The sequence below is a fragment of the Hyperoodon ampullatus genome (genome assembly GCF_949752795.1).
Source record: "Hyperoodon ampullatus genome assembly, chromosome: 11".
Lineage (NCBI taxonomy): Eukaryota > Metazoa > Chordata > Mammalia > Artiodactyla > Ziphiidae > Hyperoodon > Hyperoodon ampullatus.
Window position 1 is genome coordinate 73,720,795 of NC_136924.1, and position 15,646 is coordinate 73,736,440.

Consider the following 15,646-nt stretch of genomic DNA (forward strand, 5'->3'; position numbering starts at 1 on the left):
GAACCATTGCTTTAAAGGAAACTGACAACTTCAACAAGAGGGAATTTCTCAGTCAAACCAGTCTTTTGGCATAAAATACAAATTCAAACCAATTCATAGCATACCATTCAAACAAATGGTCAAAAAAACCTAATTCAATTCCACGATTTTCAAAAAGCTGAATTCTCTCAAAGACATGGTGTGTTATATTTGCCAGCATAATTCCCAGCAGTTCACATGTAAGGCTCCTGAACTTTAGAAAAATACTCAGAAGTGTCTTAATAATCATCCATTTGTTTATCTTCCCCTTCCCCACCTCAGAGGAGTCAGAATTAGCACAGAAGCCTGATTTAAGAGCTTAGCAGTAACAGGACTGCCCAGACACCAGCTGTTAATTTGCAGGATGACCTTGGGCAAGTTCCTTTACTTCTGCAACTCAAATTCTTTATGTAAAATGTGGAAATAAAATGCTTATTGAGCTCAAAGGGGGTGTTTGAAAAGCCTAGTTAATAAAACAACTGGAAAGCATTTTGGCAAGAGTGAATGCTTAATTCCAAGAAAGGAAATGCTGTATTAAATCATCCTGATCAATGCCTGGACAGTAAAGGATTTTTTGCTAACCTCTTATTTCTAAATGCTCCCCTTAGTCTAGATTGGAAATTACTTAGCCTGGAGAAGGGGGTCAGAACAACCACAGGAACCACTGACCTTGCTGTGAAAAAATTTATTCTAATACCCAGCATAAATTTTCCTGGGCTTAATTTTGTTCCATTACTCCTAATTACACCCACCTTATGATACCTTCTCATTTTCTATGCAGCCATTTGAAATAATTGCAAGTACTTAGCAATCTCCTACCTCATCATCATTTTTTTTTACCATATGTATTTCTTTTATAAGCACACCAAATATTCATTATGCACAATTTGATATTGGTAAGTTAGTGGTTTTTTGTAAGTTATTATTTGATGAAGATAGAAAAAAGTTTCTAAGGAATTTTTGTGCTTGGGAATAATTCCAGTCCTAAGGCAGGGATTATTAGGTTAGGATGGCACTCTTGTGCTGAGATGGCTCAGAAGGGGCTTGGAATGTGTCAGGCTGCTGAGGCTCCCTAGAAAGGGTTAAATATGTAGGTCCGTCCATCTTAAACTTTAATGGACAAGCAGATCACGTGGAGGATCTTTGCAAAATGCAGATGGGTGCACCTGAGATTCTGCATTTCTAGTGAGCTCCCAGTTGAGGCTTACAGTGGAGGTCTGCGGACCACAGTTTGAGTAGCAAGGATCTACACTGAGAGGGTCTTTCAAAGTGTGATTCAATGTCCCTGCATAAGGTGCTTATTAAAAATGCAATATGTTGAGGCTCATCTGAAGCCTACTGAATGAGAATTTCCAGGGATGGACCCTGGAATCTGCATTTAAACAGATTTGCCGGAGATTCTGATGAACTCTGAAGTTTGAGAGCTGATGTCCTAACTCAGTGATTTTCGGCCCTAGCTTTCCATTCAAATAATCTCTGGAGAACAAAAATATTTCCTATGCCAGGGTCTCACCTCAGAGTGCTTAAATCAGAACCTCTGGGAATGTGTCCAGGTTTGGAGTGTTATTTAAAGCTCCGCAAATGATTCCAGTATTCCCCCAGGTTGACTTTTTGGGATAGCCAACGTAGATTCAGCTGAGCACTTTTGGGTGCCAGCTGGGTCTTGATTTAAATCAAGTTCCTCTTGATTTAAATTGAGAGAGGAAGGGTGGTGTGCAGCAGATACTCTCTGAGTGCTAGTGTTGCCAGATTTAGCAAATAAAAATATAGGATGCCTAGTTAAATTTGCATTTCACATAAACAACAAATTTTTTTTGTATAAGTATGCCCCAAATATTGCATGGGTGTTCTCTATTTTTATCTGGTAACCTTATCCCTCGCATCAATTTAGAATGGCTGGCCAAGGAATGCTGTGTCTCTGTAATCGCTAGTGTAGCTAGCATCCCTCTCTTGTTTTGCCAGTCCACAGTTCAATGCTGGAAGCTCTGGTTCACCCATAACACTTGTGTAATCACCGCCACACTAAGCTGATGAGGCATGATGAGTAAATCACTCTCTTTCATGCCTGGAAAAGGTGCAGGTGTTTGCCAAGGAGAGATGCTCGAGATTCCTTAGGAAGCCCAGCAGATTATGGTGCTGTTACCATGGTGTCTGGTTTGGCAGGAACCAGGGAACAGATGCTGAGCTTTTCACATAACTCTTTTCCTTTTGTCACGGGCTGCTTTCTTTTTGAGTAATCAAGGTGCTTGGAATTCTTGTTTACCACCACCAGGTTGCTTGTTGTGACTAGTGAGTGTTGAAATTCATACTTTCTAGCGACCATGTCTACCCTCTATGGCATAAGACCTTTTCTTAGCTCACATACCCATTTGTAAAGGTGGTCACACATTTTGTAACTATGGTCACAAATTTTGCATATACACATCTGAAGGCTCCGCAAGCCTGCCTGTGAACTCCAGTTTAAAAACTCCCAATTTGTAGAAGAAGAAAGAAAGTTCTAGCTTTAAGGGCAGGGTTACTTCACTTCTGCAGGGCCTTTGGGTGACCTCAGGGCACTCGCTCTCTCCCTGTTAGTGACCTTTTGTCTCTCCTGAGAGAAAGGCTGTTGGCAATGGACGTTCTTTGTTTCTGTTCAGCATATGGTCCTGTGAAGATTTCTGACCTCAAGGCCAGTTCTCCTTCAGCTGGAAGAGAGAACAGAACGAGTTTCTCTGAGTTGAGGTTCCTCTTGAGCAGCCCCCTTGCGTAAGTGTCTGAGTGGACACTGGGTGAGCAGAGGTAGTCCGGGCCTTTGTGGGCCTGTCCCAGTTCTCCTCCCAGAGCCCACGACCCCTGCAGCCTGTCTCCTTGCCTGGCCTCCCTTCTCAGACTGGCCAGCATGTCCTGGTTTCCCTTCGGGTTTTCAGGGGTTGTGCAGGTAAGAAGTTAAATTGAAACAACTCCTGCTGGGCTTCCAGCTGTCTGAAGAAACAACCCTGGAAAGAACTGATTGTCTGAAAGTACCTGAAGGAAAGGAAAATGGAAAGTCTGTTGACAAGAGGAGATTCTTGAGTAAACCAGGAAGTCCTTTTAGAAGGATTCCACTTGATGGGAGAATGGCAGACAGGATGTTTAATTTCCCAAGTGCATGATGATGGGTAAAATCTTGAACTTGGCTGAAGACTAGTCAGAGCCATAGGAAGTCAGAGGGGAATGGAGCTAGCCTGCTATCTTGTGTGGCTCCCTTGTAATCGATTTTGCATTGTGTGGCTGTACTCATAACATACAGCAAAACCTCTTTATTCATCCTAATTTGGGGTGTTGATGATTATTCTGAATGATAGAATTTTAACACATGTGCACTTATTGGTAATTTACACAAAGCAATTAAATTTAGGTTCTTAGTGAAAAATCCATGTTAAAGGGACCTATTTTAATGAACAGATAAGATTAATTTGTAATAAGATCAATTACATATAAATGATACTTGAAAATCAAAGGATATTTTTCACAATATCAATTTGCTTAACTAAGCCATTCTGCCTACTCCATGGAAAGGTTAACTTTAGCCTGAATTCCCACACATCCCAAATTAAGACAGCCCAAATTTAATGAGGTTTTACTGTAAGTACAATTGGCTTCTGCCTGTGTCATCAAGGTGGTTATCCAAGGAAAAAAATTTACATTTGAATTGGACACTCAATAAACATCACAGTGATTTTTTTTAGGTCTTCTGCAGCTAATTTTTTGGCAGTCTGTTAAATAACTTAATCTCTTTTCTGTTTAAGGGATTTAAAGACAATGTCTATCGACAGAGAAGGAAGTATTTTGTGGATGTAGCCATGGGTTATAAATAGTAAGTACCTGTGTAACTCTTTACTGTGACTTGTTGCTGGCGAGTTAGGAAAAACACATGCTGTGTTAAACAGACCTGTCTTCTCTTCACTTTAACTTTTGCAGAAAGTAGACATGAACCATTTTAAACACTCACCAGCTCTGTAGGCTTTAAATGCCAACACGGACATTTGACATCCGGGATATAATTGTAAAACAATTAGAGCTGCGGGCCACATACCATGTTTTGCTATGTTTTCACCATTGTACTCATAACTCAGCTAAGGCAAGGAGCCATTTTTGTACACTCTGCAGGGCCTGGAAAATGTGTTTTAATTTTACTTTTGACTTGAATTTTTAGTAACCCCCTTCCATGTCCACCTTCCCCAGTGAAAGTAGAGGATTCAGCAAGAATGGTGAAAAGACTCGTGTAAGCAGCCATAATAGAAATGTGTTTGCTTTACAGGAAAAGGGAAGCTTCCTATAAACTGGAGGGTTTATGGAAGAGTTTCATATCCAGTCTGGGATCAGTGTTGGGATGGAACTGGAGAGCCTCAGGACTGGGCTGAGGACTGTGCATAGTGCGTGGTGCTAAGTGGCAGTGACAGGAGGTCTGTGACCAGCAACAATGCAGTGGTCGTGACCGCAGGCCACATCTAGAAAGCTGGAATGGATGTTAGGCCTCTGTTTATTCTGCTCACACTAATAAAACTTACAGACCATTGTAGCATAGTCACTGTCTTTCCTTTGGTATGTGATCAGCTACATGAATCTTCTGATCAGAACAAAACATTTGCTTTTTTTTTTTTTAAAGGAATCTGACGTATAGGTGCTTAAAGCAAAGTGAGACGATTCCCAACCACACCTTTGACTGACAGTCATTTGCTCATTTCTAACCTCCTTTGATGCTTTGTTGCTCTTCTCTTCCTCCTCCCAAGCCCCAGGCATCCCTCATTCTTTCTCCACCATGCTTATTAGCATGAAAACCAAGATTCTTTGGCACACGCTTTTCCACCTGTGTCTACTCCAGTCCCATCTCCTCTGTTCCAAGCAGGTTCTCGACCCTCTTTAGACAACTGTGACTTTCTGCCCCCTCACAACGTCAGCATGCTCACGGCTTGTCCTGGCCCGAGCCCAACCTCATGCCCCCTTTTTACCCTCAGCACCATCACTCACTAGATCCATCTCCCAGTGTTTCCCAGGCAAATACCAAGAGAGGACTCTGATAGGCCACATTCACTTTTTCACATCAGGCCCTGATAAGTGGTTGTGAGCTTTAATACTGGTACCCCTTGGTTCATAGATCCTCCCTGTGGAATCAGGTCATATCTGAATAGATGGGTGTAGGCAGGACAGGCCTTTGGGGCATGACCAGCCTAGGACTTGGTAAAAGCTCAGTTCTTGGCAGAGACTTTCTCTTTAGATAAAACAGATAGATAAAAATGTATTTTGTACATAGGTGCTGTATGTAATGTATTATATATATAAGAACAAAATACGTGTGTATGTACACAAAAGATTTTGTTAGCATGGTGATCAGGGGACTACCTCAAATATTAGTTATTTCTTCTTACTGGAGCCAAGAAACTGGACAAAGACAAGCTGATAATGTGGTGGCACTAATAAAACTGGTAGGTATGAGTCAACCAGTTTCAAGGAACATTGATAATGGGGGGTCTTATGGTTTTAAAGAAAACATACTTACGTGGAGAGGAGAGGAAAAGAGCATATAGTTAAAATGATGGAGGGTGAGGCCCTCAAAGTCTTAACAAGAGTTTGCATTTGCCATTTGCCCTTAGCTAAAGCGTGAAATTGAGGTGTGGTGTCTACGGAAGACAAAAGTAAAAACTGGAGGTTGGACGTGGTGGAGGTTTTATAGAAAGGAGGGCTGCATGCAGGTAGAGCATTCCAGGATCTGGTCCCGGTTTGCAGGGGCCTGACTCTTAGTTCAGGAGGCTGAGGTAGGCAGGGCACCACCAATTCATCATTACACAGGGAGAAACCACTCTCACAGCACTCACAAAACTCCCCCTGTCATGACGCCAGAGAGGCCAAATTACACTATTCGGTGGATACAGAGTCAAAGCAAAGGGCGTTTAGCTAAGAGAGTTTGGAATCCAGGGACATTAACCCTCTCCCCTGGACAATGCTGACTACGTAGAATAACAAAGTGATTAAAACCTAGGGTTTTGGAGTCAGACAATGTGGGGTTCGAGTTGTAGCTCCACTACTTCCTAGCTGGGTGAGCAGTCTCGCTCTGCCTCTCAGGTCCTCCATCTGGGACGTATGTCAGGATTACGAAAGAGAATGCATGTGCTGTGTCGAGCACGGAGATGGCACATGATTTGTGATCATAAATGCCTGTTACTGCTATTACATCCTCCCTCTCCCTTTCCTCAGGCTGTCTTCAGTTTCCCGTTGATCTACTGGTTTATCCTTTAGCTATGTTAATGCCATTGTTTATGCTCCACCTTAGCAAATACTATAGCTCAAACGTCCCTAGAAGTAATCCTTGAAAGAAAACTCCTCCAGTTTCTCACTTAAAGGCTGCTCATATACTGATACTTTTCGTGCTGACCAACCTTGCTCTTTATGGAGAGATTTCATAGAAAGTGATCGTATTCGCATTTGGGTGTGCAGGAAGCTGCCAAGATACTGAGAACAGATCGCCCGTTGCCTTAGGTGCTTCTTGTATGTGGACAGTGTGAGGAAAGTGCCTGAAGGAGTGCTTAACCCTGGAAAACACAAACCTAAGACCTGAGGAAAGTAGAGAGAAAAGGATCATTCCTTAATGCCCCTCATGCCATCATTGCTGTGGCTTCTCTGAGTATGACCTTGAGAATGGATAAGGGCTAGCCATTGTGTGTGTGTGCGTGTGCACACATGCGCGTGCAAGCTCATGCAATAGTGCTGGTGGGGTGGGGCACAGGTGGTGCTCACAAATCCCAAGTGGGTCTGAGCCACGGTCTCCAGTGTGCCATGCAGTAAAGAAGGTTTCCTTTTGGTTTAACAGAAAATAGAGATGCAATTTCTAATTGCAATACGTATTTTTCTAGTGCTGATGGCTTTCCGAGTGAGCAAAGGAAAAAGACGTCAATACAATAATTACTTAAAATAAGCTCATTTGTGTGGCTTCTGGCATGCTGCGATCTGATTTTCCAAACCAAAGCTTGGAACCACAGGCTTGAAGAGAAGATTATCTGAAATTGGGGTGGTCCTGAAAAATCCAGCATGTGCCGTCTCTGCAAATATAGTTTGGTAATACTAAAATTAGGGACTGTTTGGACATGGGGAGAATAACTCAGTTCCCTGTTGGTAATTCGTTCAGGTTTATGGGCACTGAGAAGAAGTCAAATGTATGGTGGTGTTTTTGGTGGTGGTGGTGTAGCAATTGGCAGGATGGAGTCTGAGGTGTCAAAAGATCAAGAGAAGGAAAAGAAGAGAAATACAGAATAATGTATATTGAAACCACGGCCAAGAAGCCCTCTGGGGAATTCGTGTTGAATACTGTATTTTCTATGATAGTCTTGAGAGGATAAAGCAGGGGGAAAGAATCAACACAAGCAGAGAAAAATGAAAACAAATTCCACTCCATGATGGAAAAACAGCAGGCTCAAAGTCTGTGTTACCATGAAACCTAAAGGGGAGAGGGAGTGGGGACGTTCAACCTGCTGGGAACTGTCGCTAGGTGCCACTCAGGGGAGTTTCTGATTGACAGCGCTGCCAAGAAACAGGATTGATTACCCAGAGGCCCGCAGACAGACCTGAGCTGCAGGGCCACGAGGGTCTGGAAGGCCTAAATGCCTGACCAGTAACAGCAGAGGAAACATTCATTAATGCAAATATCATTCTCCATAGCAGACCTGAGAAGGAAGGCTGTGGATGGGGAGGGCACTGTTTCTAAAATAATCGGTGAGACAACGGGCAGATCACACCCCGTCCTCCTCCACCCAAATAAAAGAAATCCTAGTATAAACAGAAAAAGAAGCCCCCCGTGATTAGACAGTGTGAAGGGCCTATAGATATGCAGTTCAGATGAAATGGAAGTGCTTGGGGGAGGGGGACAGGTGGCATGAGGAGGAAGAAAAAATTATGACTGTGATAGTGTAGCTGTTAGGTTTGTCTGAAACTCTCCAGTTCTCTGCCATTGGCACCTTCATATTTTAAGCCTGGCATTAGCTTTGCTACGTTTCTGTAGGTTTCACAATTGCTGTATTGTTGGGGAAGAAAACTCAGTAATATATATTTTTTCAACTGACTAGAAATAAACACCTTTTTCTTTGGGAGCTACTGTAATGATTATTCCTCAACAATGGGCATGCATATTTAATTTAATTATATCTTTGGTGGGGGTAGCCGTAGTTATTTCAATCCATCTTACTGTCTTGGAAAGAGGCCCCGAGCTCTTTAATTTTGCCACTTTAATTTTGCCGCTCTTGTTTGCTTAAATTGAATACTACTGTGATTGTGTTTTGTTATGAATGTGTTTTCTTCTGGGCGAAATTGAGGTGGTATATGAATCTCATGTTCTTTTCATGGGGTTGCTTCCTCTTTGATTTATTATTTTGTTAGTCCATGGAATCCGAAATGTAAACGGGTAAATGCAAATATCAGTGAGTAAGGTAAACAAGGGAGTTCCAACATACCAGAATTTGCTTAAAGTTGAAAAATTCCCTAATTTGCCAAGAAAACTCATTTGATTTCAGATTGAGGGATCCAAGTGATTCCTTAACATCGCTCAGCTTCAGTAAAATAGAGACAATAGTATCTCCTCTGTAAAATGGAGATAATAGTATCTCTTCTGCCTCTCTCCCAGGAGTGTTTTAAGGGTAAAATGAAATCAATGGAACATTGCTCTATGGTGTACTTTATTATTACCTTTATCAAAACAATAATGAAGGGATCTAGACCAAAAGCTTGGGGTTTACTCAGACCCCTGACCCACTTGGAGGGCTTTTGTTGCTTTCTCCAGTTTCTCTTTTGGTCTGAGAGACAGTGTGTGGAGTGGTTAAGAGTGCAGAAATTGGAGCTGGACTGCCTGGGGTGAAGTCCAGCTTCACCACTTACCAGCTGAATGACGCCTGCAAATTGTCTTCTGTGCCTCAGTTTCCTTATCTGTAAAGTGGGGATAACTCTACCACTGCTCTATAGGATTGTTGTAAGGATTAAATGAGCTAATATATCAACAGCACTTTGAACACTGCTCAGGAACTGCTGTATAAGTATTTACTACTACTATTACAATATTTTTCTCACTTCAACCCATCTCTCCTTTTTGTCTATCCTCATACACCATATCTTTTTATTACCCTTTGGTGAATACCCTTCTTCATTCCCCTTGGCCAAGGCTTTCCTTTTTTTTTTTTTTTTTTTTTTTGCGGTATGCGGGCCTCTCCCGTTGCGGAGCACAAGCTCCGGACGCGCAGGCTCAGCGGCCATGGCTCACGGGCCCAGCCCCTCCGTGGCATGTGGGATCTTCCCGGACCAGGGCACGAACCCGTGTCCCCTGCGTTGGCAGGCGGACTCTCAACCACTACGCCATCAGGGAAGCCCAAGGCTTTCTTTAAGCCCTGACTTCTGTCTGATTTTTGTACTGTGTCATTCATTGCTGTGTAACAAATGACCCCCAAATTGGGCAGCTTAAAACAACAAAGTTATTATCTCACAAAGTTTCTGAGGGTCAGGAATTAAAGAGCAGCTTGGCTGGGTGGTTCTGCATCAGGGTTTCTCATGAGGCTGGAGTCAAAGTGTAGACCAGGGAAGCAGTCATCTGAAGGCTGGATGGGGGCTGGAAGATCTGCTTCCGGTATGGTTATTCACATGGCTGTTGACAGGAGGTCACAGTTTCTTGCCTGAGTGTCCTTAAGATATGGCAGCTGGCTTCCTCCAAATCAAGTGGTCCAAAAGAGAACAGGGCAGAATCTACCATGCTTTTTATAACCTAGCCTCAGAAGTGACTTATCATCACTCCTGATATACTCTGTTGGTTTCATAGCCCAACTCTGATACACTGCGGGAAGGGACTACACACAGGCATTGATACCAGGAGGTAGGGTTCATTGGGGACTGTCTTGGAGGCTGGCTACCAAATACATTTAAATTGTGTTTAATTTTATTTCTTTAAGACCCTCCCTAACTGCTCTACCACAGTGGGTACTAATGCATTTTCTGCAGAACTAATTCTCATGAAAGCAGAGGTAGCATGGTGTAGCGGAACATGTGGCAGAATGTATAGGCTTTGGAGCTAAACAGAACTGGGTTTGAATTCCTGCTCCATCACTTACAAGCTCTGTGGCTGTGAGTACTGACCTAGTCTCTGGGTCTTAGTGCCCTCATCTTAAAATAGGCACAATATCTACCTTGTATGGTTGGGAGGATTATCAGTGATTACAGGGCTGACTGGTACAAACTGGTGTTGAATCTGTGATAGATATGATTATTATTATCAAGTGTTAAGTAGCTGATGGTTCCTTGATTCCATGTAATCGTCTGTTAAGCTCACCTAAAATGAACAAAGTATCTTAAGGAGTGAACGAGTTAGGGAATTTCAGGCTCCATGATGGACTGGGTTAAAGGAGCTTTTAAAAAAATATGCGGGGTTTGTGTGTGTGTGTGTGTGTGTACACTACAGTTTCAGGTAACTCATGCACACAGCTTGCTTCTTCAGTCTGAAAAATTGACTCTCTCCAATGCCTTCACAGGCCAGTGAATCCCAGCTAAGGTTAGAGGGAGCAGGTGGTGGCTGGGCTGTGTTGGACTCATTTCTGAATGGCTGATGGTGGTAGAAATGTTCACCAAAGCTGAACTTCTCAGCCGTCAGGCTCAGGTAGTTTTAGCTTCCTTTTGTTAAATTCCTGCCACGTGCTGGACATTGCGTTAAACACGTTGCTTATGGTCTCTCATTAGCCTCACAATAAGCCTTTGAGATAGGTGCCATTATTGCTCTCATTTTGAAGATAAGGAAACTTGAGGTTCAGAGACATTAAGAAACTTACTAAAGGTGACAGAGCAGATGTGTCACCTGCATAAACACCAGTTGCTGATGCTTTAATTTCTCTGAAATTGAGTAGTAAATTGAAGAGTAGAATGAAAGTAAATACTTTGTAGTTCTAGGTTTATTTCCCAGTGACCAGAATAGTTTCTGAATAAGATCACTTTCACGGGTACCTCTCTTATAGAACCTAAATGTCTTTCTTTGCTCAAGAAGGCACATCTTTTCTTTCCTTCTTCTCCTTTTTGGTCTGGAAGTGGCCGTAGCACTTCCCTTTGACATAGGTGGCATCATACACAGGTTGAATATAACAGTGACAGAACGAAGGGACTTGGCATTTTAAAAAGTCATTCTTCTCTTTACAGAATTCAGCATATTTGAAATGCACATTTCTTGTGTGTACTTAATACACTTCAGACTCTATGGAGCCTGTCTGGCTTCAAGGCTGTGCTGTCTCTCTGAGGCGCCCAGGACAGGCGCCCAGGACATCTGCCCGGCCCTGGCGTGTTAGAGCCACGTCCTCGCCCTGCACAGCGACTTTGGTCTGCTCTCTCAGGCCCTGTGCTCATCTCCTCCTGCCCGAAGCCTGACCCTCGTGGGATATATATCGGCTGGAAATAAACACAGCTGGGCTGAGGCTTGAAAAACAATTGCCAGGGATTTGTCCTTCTCTGGCTTTTTCTAGTTGCTAGCCTATTTATTTCTTGATTTTTTGATTTACAGAATTGCACCCTTTGTGATTCATTTGCTTGGAGTGTAAGTGCACAGCTAAACAGAGACTCTAAAACAAAATAGCCCCAAATGGGGACTAGCATATTTGAAAAGTGCAGTCACCCAGCCCAGCAGGCTCATTCAGTTTGGGTGAGCTTGTGAATTTTCTACTCAGCGCCATCGGGGAGAGAGAGAGAAAATTCTGTCATTCAGCATGGAATAGTGATGATTCTAACCTCCTCTCCCCATCAAAGCAGAGAGGGGCATTTTCTTACCACCTTCTTTCCTCCCCCACAGCCCCAAATACCACGTGTTGTCGAATGAAACCTCCTGGGGCTAAGATTCATTAATATGCGGTGCATTCTAAGACGTTGAATAGATACATAATTGTGGAATGGATTTGCCTTGGAATAAACATATTGGACTTCCAAGCCAACATCTCACTTCTCAGGAGGTCTCCTCAGTTTTCCCTTCACTAGGTGACTCAGCAGGAGTCAGCCATAGGTTTGTACAGAAAAGGAAGGAGATGGATGATCAGAGACAAAGGCTCCAGACAGATACGGGGTAGAGCTGTTTGCTGCTCCTCCTCTTACCTCCAGATGCCCAATGCTGTGCATACTGGGGTTTCCCTGCTCATAGGTAGCTGTGATGATTTAGCTTACGTGTGAGCTGGAGGATTACTGATGCTGAGTTTTTCCTAGGAAGCATTTGCAATTATTGCAAATTGCAGAAAAATAACTGGGGTGGCTCCACCTCTCCACCTTTACAGAAATTTCAGTTGACCGTAGCATTTCTCATTTCATGCAAGAAGAGGCATGATTTATGGATCCTGCTTCGTTTTAGAATGTAGCTTAGAGGAATACATTACTAACAGGGCTCGTGAGTGCCACATTACTGATTTTTAGATAGACAAATCTTAATTGGAAACACAAATAGAAGGTAGAGGAAGAATGAAAGGGAAAAGTTACGCTTCCTTAGTGGGAAAAAAACTTAACGGGGGTTGCAGGTTTTACCCTTAACATTTTCCTTATCAGTTTCATTGGCAGATGGTCACCTTGATGAATTGTAGGCTTTATCGTGATGGGGGACCAAGTTTTAATTTTTTCTCTTCTCTGCCCGTTTGAGAAGAGGCACCTGAGAAGGCAAATATGTTTTCTCCCCGACTGAGCTAGTTTTATCCCGTTCCATTATCCTCCATTGATTTGCTTTCCCAGCTTTTGAATGAAGCTGAGATGTATGCGGCTGTTGAGGTACTTTGTGAGTCCTGCATAAACACCAGTTGTTGATGCTTTAATTTCTTTTAAATGGAGTGGTAAATTGAAAAGCAGAACAAACCCAAATATTCGTCGTGCTGGGGTCATTTCCCAGATGACTTGAATAGTTTCTGAGGAAGGTCACATGAGGGATTTCAGGAGTCCCTCTCTTGCAGAATCTAAATATTTTTTCTGCCCAAGAGGCAACCCTTTTTTCTTTTGGTTTTCTTAAAAAAAATCTGCATAGCTACTTCCATTTGACATAAGTGGTATTATACACAAGTTGAAAACAAGAGCAACAGAATTAAATGACATGGGTTTCTAGACAGTTATTCTTTGTATAGAATTCTCTGCATATTTGAAATGCACAGTTCTCGTAAGTATTTAAAAGATGTCAGGCTTTATGGGAGAATCATTTTCATGCCAAATGTTTCTCTCTACCTGGAGTTCAACTCAATGGCTGAAAAGGAAGGGAGCCTGAGAGTCGCAAAGAAAGACAAAAGGGAAAATTGATTTGGAAAAGGTTTCTCCGTTCCATTTTCGGGGCTTGGTGGGTTTTTTAGATGTGCGTCAATGCCTCAGTAGGATGTTGTCTGATTATAGCACGGCTCCCACAGCTGTGGAAAACATTAACACAATACGCCTTACTGACAAGGACAGAAGCTGCACTAAATTCTAATGTCTTTCACGGAGAATGAGGTGTGAGTATTTTTACTTTGCAATGATTTCCACAAGCATGAAGGATTAAAATTACTTTCACAAGTAATGTCTCAGAGGTGAATGGATTTATACGGAAGAATGTGGTTTTTTATCTCCAGACCTATTCCCGACCCTGCAGGGAAGTGATGAAATTTTTTTTTTTTTTCGTTTCTATACACCTGGGGGAAGTGAACCAACTATATCGAGTACCTGTTAGGTACTAGGCATTGTCCCTGGCACTTTGCAGATGATGTCTCATCTGATACTCTGTGTTGTGTGGTTGTCTTACTTCCCTCAGTTTCAAATGAGGAAACAGAGGCCAAACTCAATGCTAGGTACTCAAGACCTTGCTCTGAGGTGTGTTGGTTTAGAGTGGGGTCTCTAGAGCTAGGCTTCCTGAATCCAAGTACCTGCTATGCCACTTACTAGCTGTTTGATCTTGGATAGATGACTATGTCTATAAGCCTTAGTCTCAACCATAAACAGTCATTTAATTGCTGTATAAGGTGAGCATTATATGACAAAATCCATGTCATGTGCTATTATATTATTGTTATTTGCTACAGTTAGATGGATGGATGAATGGATGCTATTATTAGGCCTATGAACTGTAGGATAACTGCATTCCCTCATCTACTGCCGAAAGAGGGAGGTCAGGGCCCAGTGGTCAGCAACATTTGGTCCCTGTTGATCAAGATGCAAGATATATGGGATTGAACTTGGAGTTCTTGGAGACCCTAGCCTGTGTCCCTTCATCCTAGCGGCCTGAGATTGTTGGCTGCTCTTAACTTTTAGTTCTTTTCTGGATTACGTTCCACTTGTATATGTTGAGCATGCACGTGTTGGTGGGTGTTAGACCCACTGTTGCTGCTGTTCATATTTAATTTCATGGTAGTTTTGGCAGAAGAAAATCACTCCTCTAGAATGTGACAAGGGCTTTCTGCAAGGTGAGAAAATGGTGAGAAGCCCTATCCTGGGGTGCACAGGACAAATAAAAACAAATAATTTCCAGGAGTTAAATCTCCCCCCTCCCTGAGGCTCCCTAGGTGCAGTAGTTTATTTTCATTATGTCTCTTGTAAAGGCAGCACCAATATTAACAATGTGAACAAAACAAACTAACGTTTCTGTTTGCTACCATCTGAAAGTTCCTTAGGGCCCATAGACTCATTTATGAAAATTCATGTGTGCAAAACTTATTTGCAAAAGCAAATAAAATATGTGATCACAAATGCTCTTTACCTGACTAGCTTAGGGGACTTACTGAAAATGAGTTTGTGCCTTTAGAGTTTTCTTTCTTGTGTAATTTAGCTGTCCCAGTCTGCCCAATCTCCTCATCAAATGAACCCTTTATCAAGCCACTTAATGTCAGATGACTTGAATGCTTTCAAATCTTGGTATAACTCAAGATTTGGTTTGTGAGTTTCCTTTTGAAAAATAGCATTTAATCATCGTGCCTGTGGCTTTGAGTGTTCATTCATTAAGATATCTAGCCAAGGAAACATCTCTGTGTTTATTTATGTCCCTTTGGGTTTGCATAGGCCGCTTTCTTTCCAGGTGAAAATTTTGGCTACAAGTGTGATGGGTGACAATACCTAGAAAACCTGAGTGAGAAAATTAGAAAAGAGAAACCCCTACCTGTAAAGTAAGCAGGACATAAGGTTAATTGGAAGTTACCAGAAAACTTCTTAAAATCTCAGTCTTAGAGTTGCTTTTTCCATAGCAATTAAAATACATGAGGTAGGGGTGAGGTAAGACAAATGCCTATCTGCCAGACTTCCTGATAAACAACTACACTTTTTTCTCAAACTTTAAGTGCGTGGCTTGTTTTGGTCTGATTGGTTGACTTACATATTTAACGAATATTATTTATTGAACACCTATCTGTTCTAGGCTTAATTCTGCGGGGCAGGGATATAAAAATGAACAAAGCAAACAAAAATCCCTGTCTTCAAGGAGTGTACATGGTAATGGGGGGATAGATTTAGCAGAATAGTAATTTTAGATATTTTACTTATTTTTTCCCCTGAGTATTACTGGTAGTATTTTTTTTTAATCAGCTTTATTGAGGTATAATTACATACAGTATACTGATAGTATTTTATCATAAAGTTATTGAGTGTCCTCTATGGTCTGAATTCTGAAGTGTAATTTTATCAAATT

At 42.1% G+C, this 15,646-nt stretch overlaps 1 protein-coding gene across 1 annotated transcript in view; it reads left to right on the forward strand.

Annotated features, from left to right (window-relative positions):
• TPH2 (tryptophan hydroxylase 2) overlaps nucleotides 1–15,646 on the forward strand; it is a gene marked incomplete at both ends in the record, with an annotated part of 92,259 nt that overhangs the window by 6,570 nt on the left and 70,043 nt on the right. Inside the window, one exon of the mRNA XM_079714618.1 lies at nucleotides 3,786–3,853. Within this exon, the coding sequence (XP_079570744.1) occupies nucleotides 3,786–3,853 (68 nt within the window). The remainder of the gene's footprint in view (nucleotides 1–3,785; nucleotides 3,854–15,646) is intronic.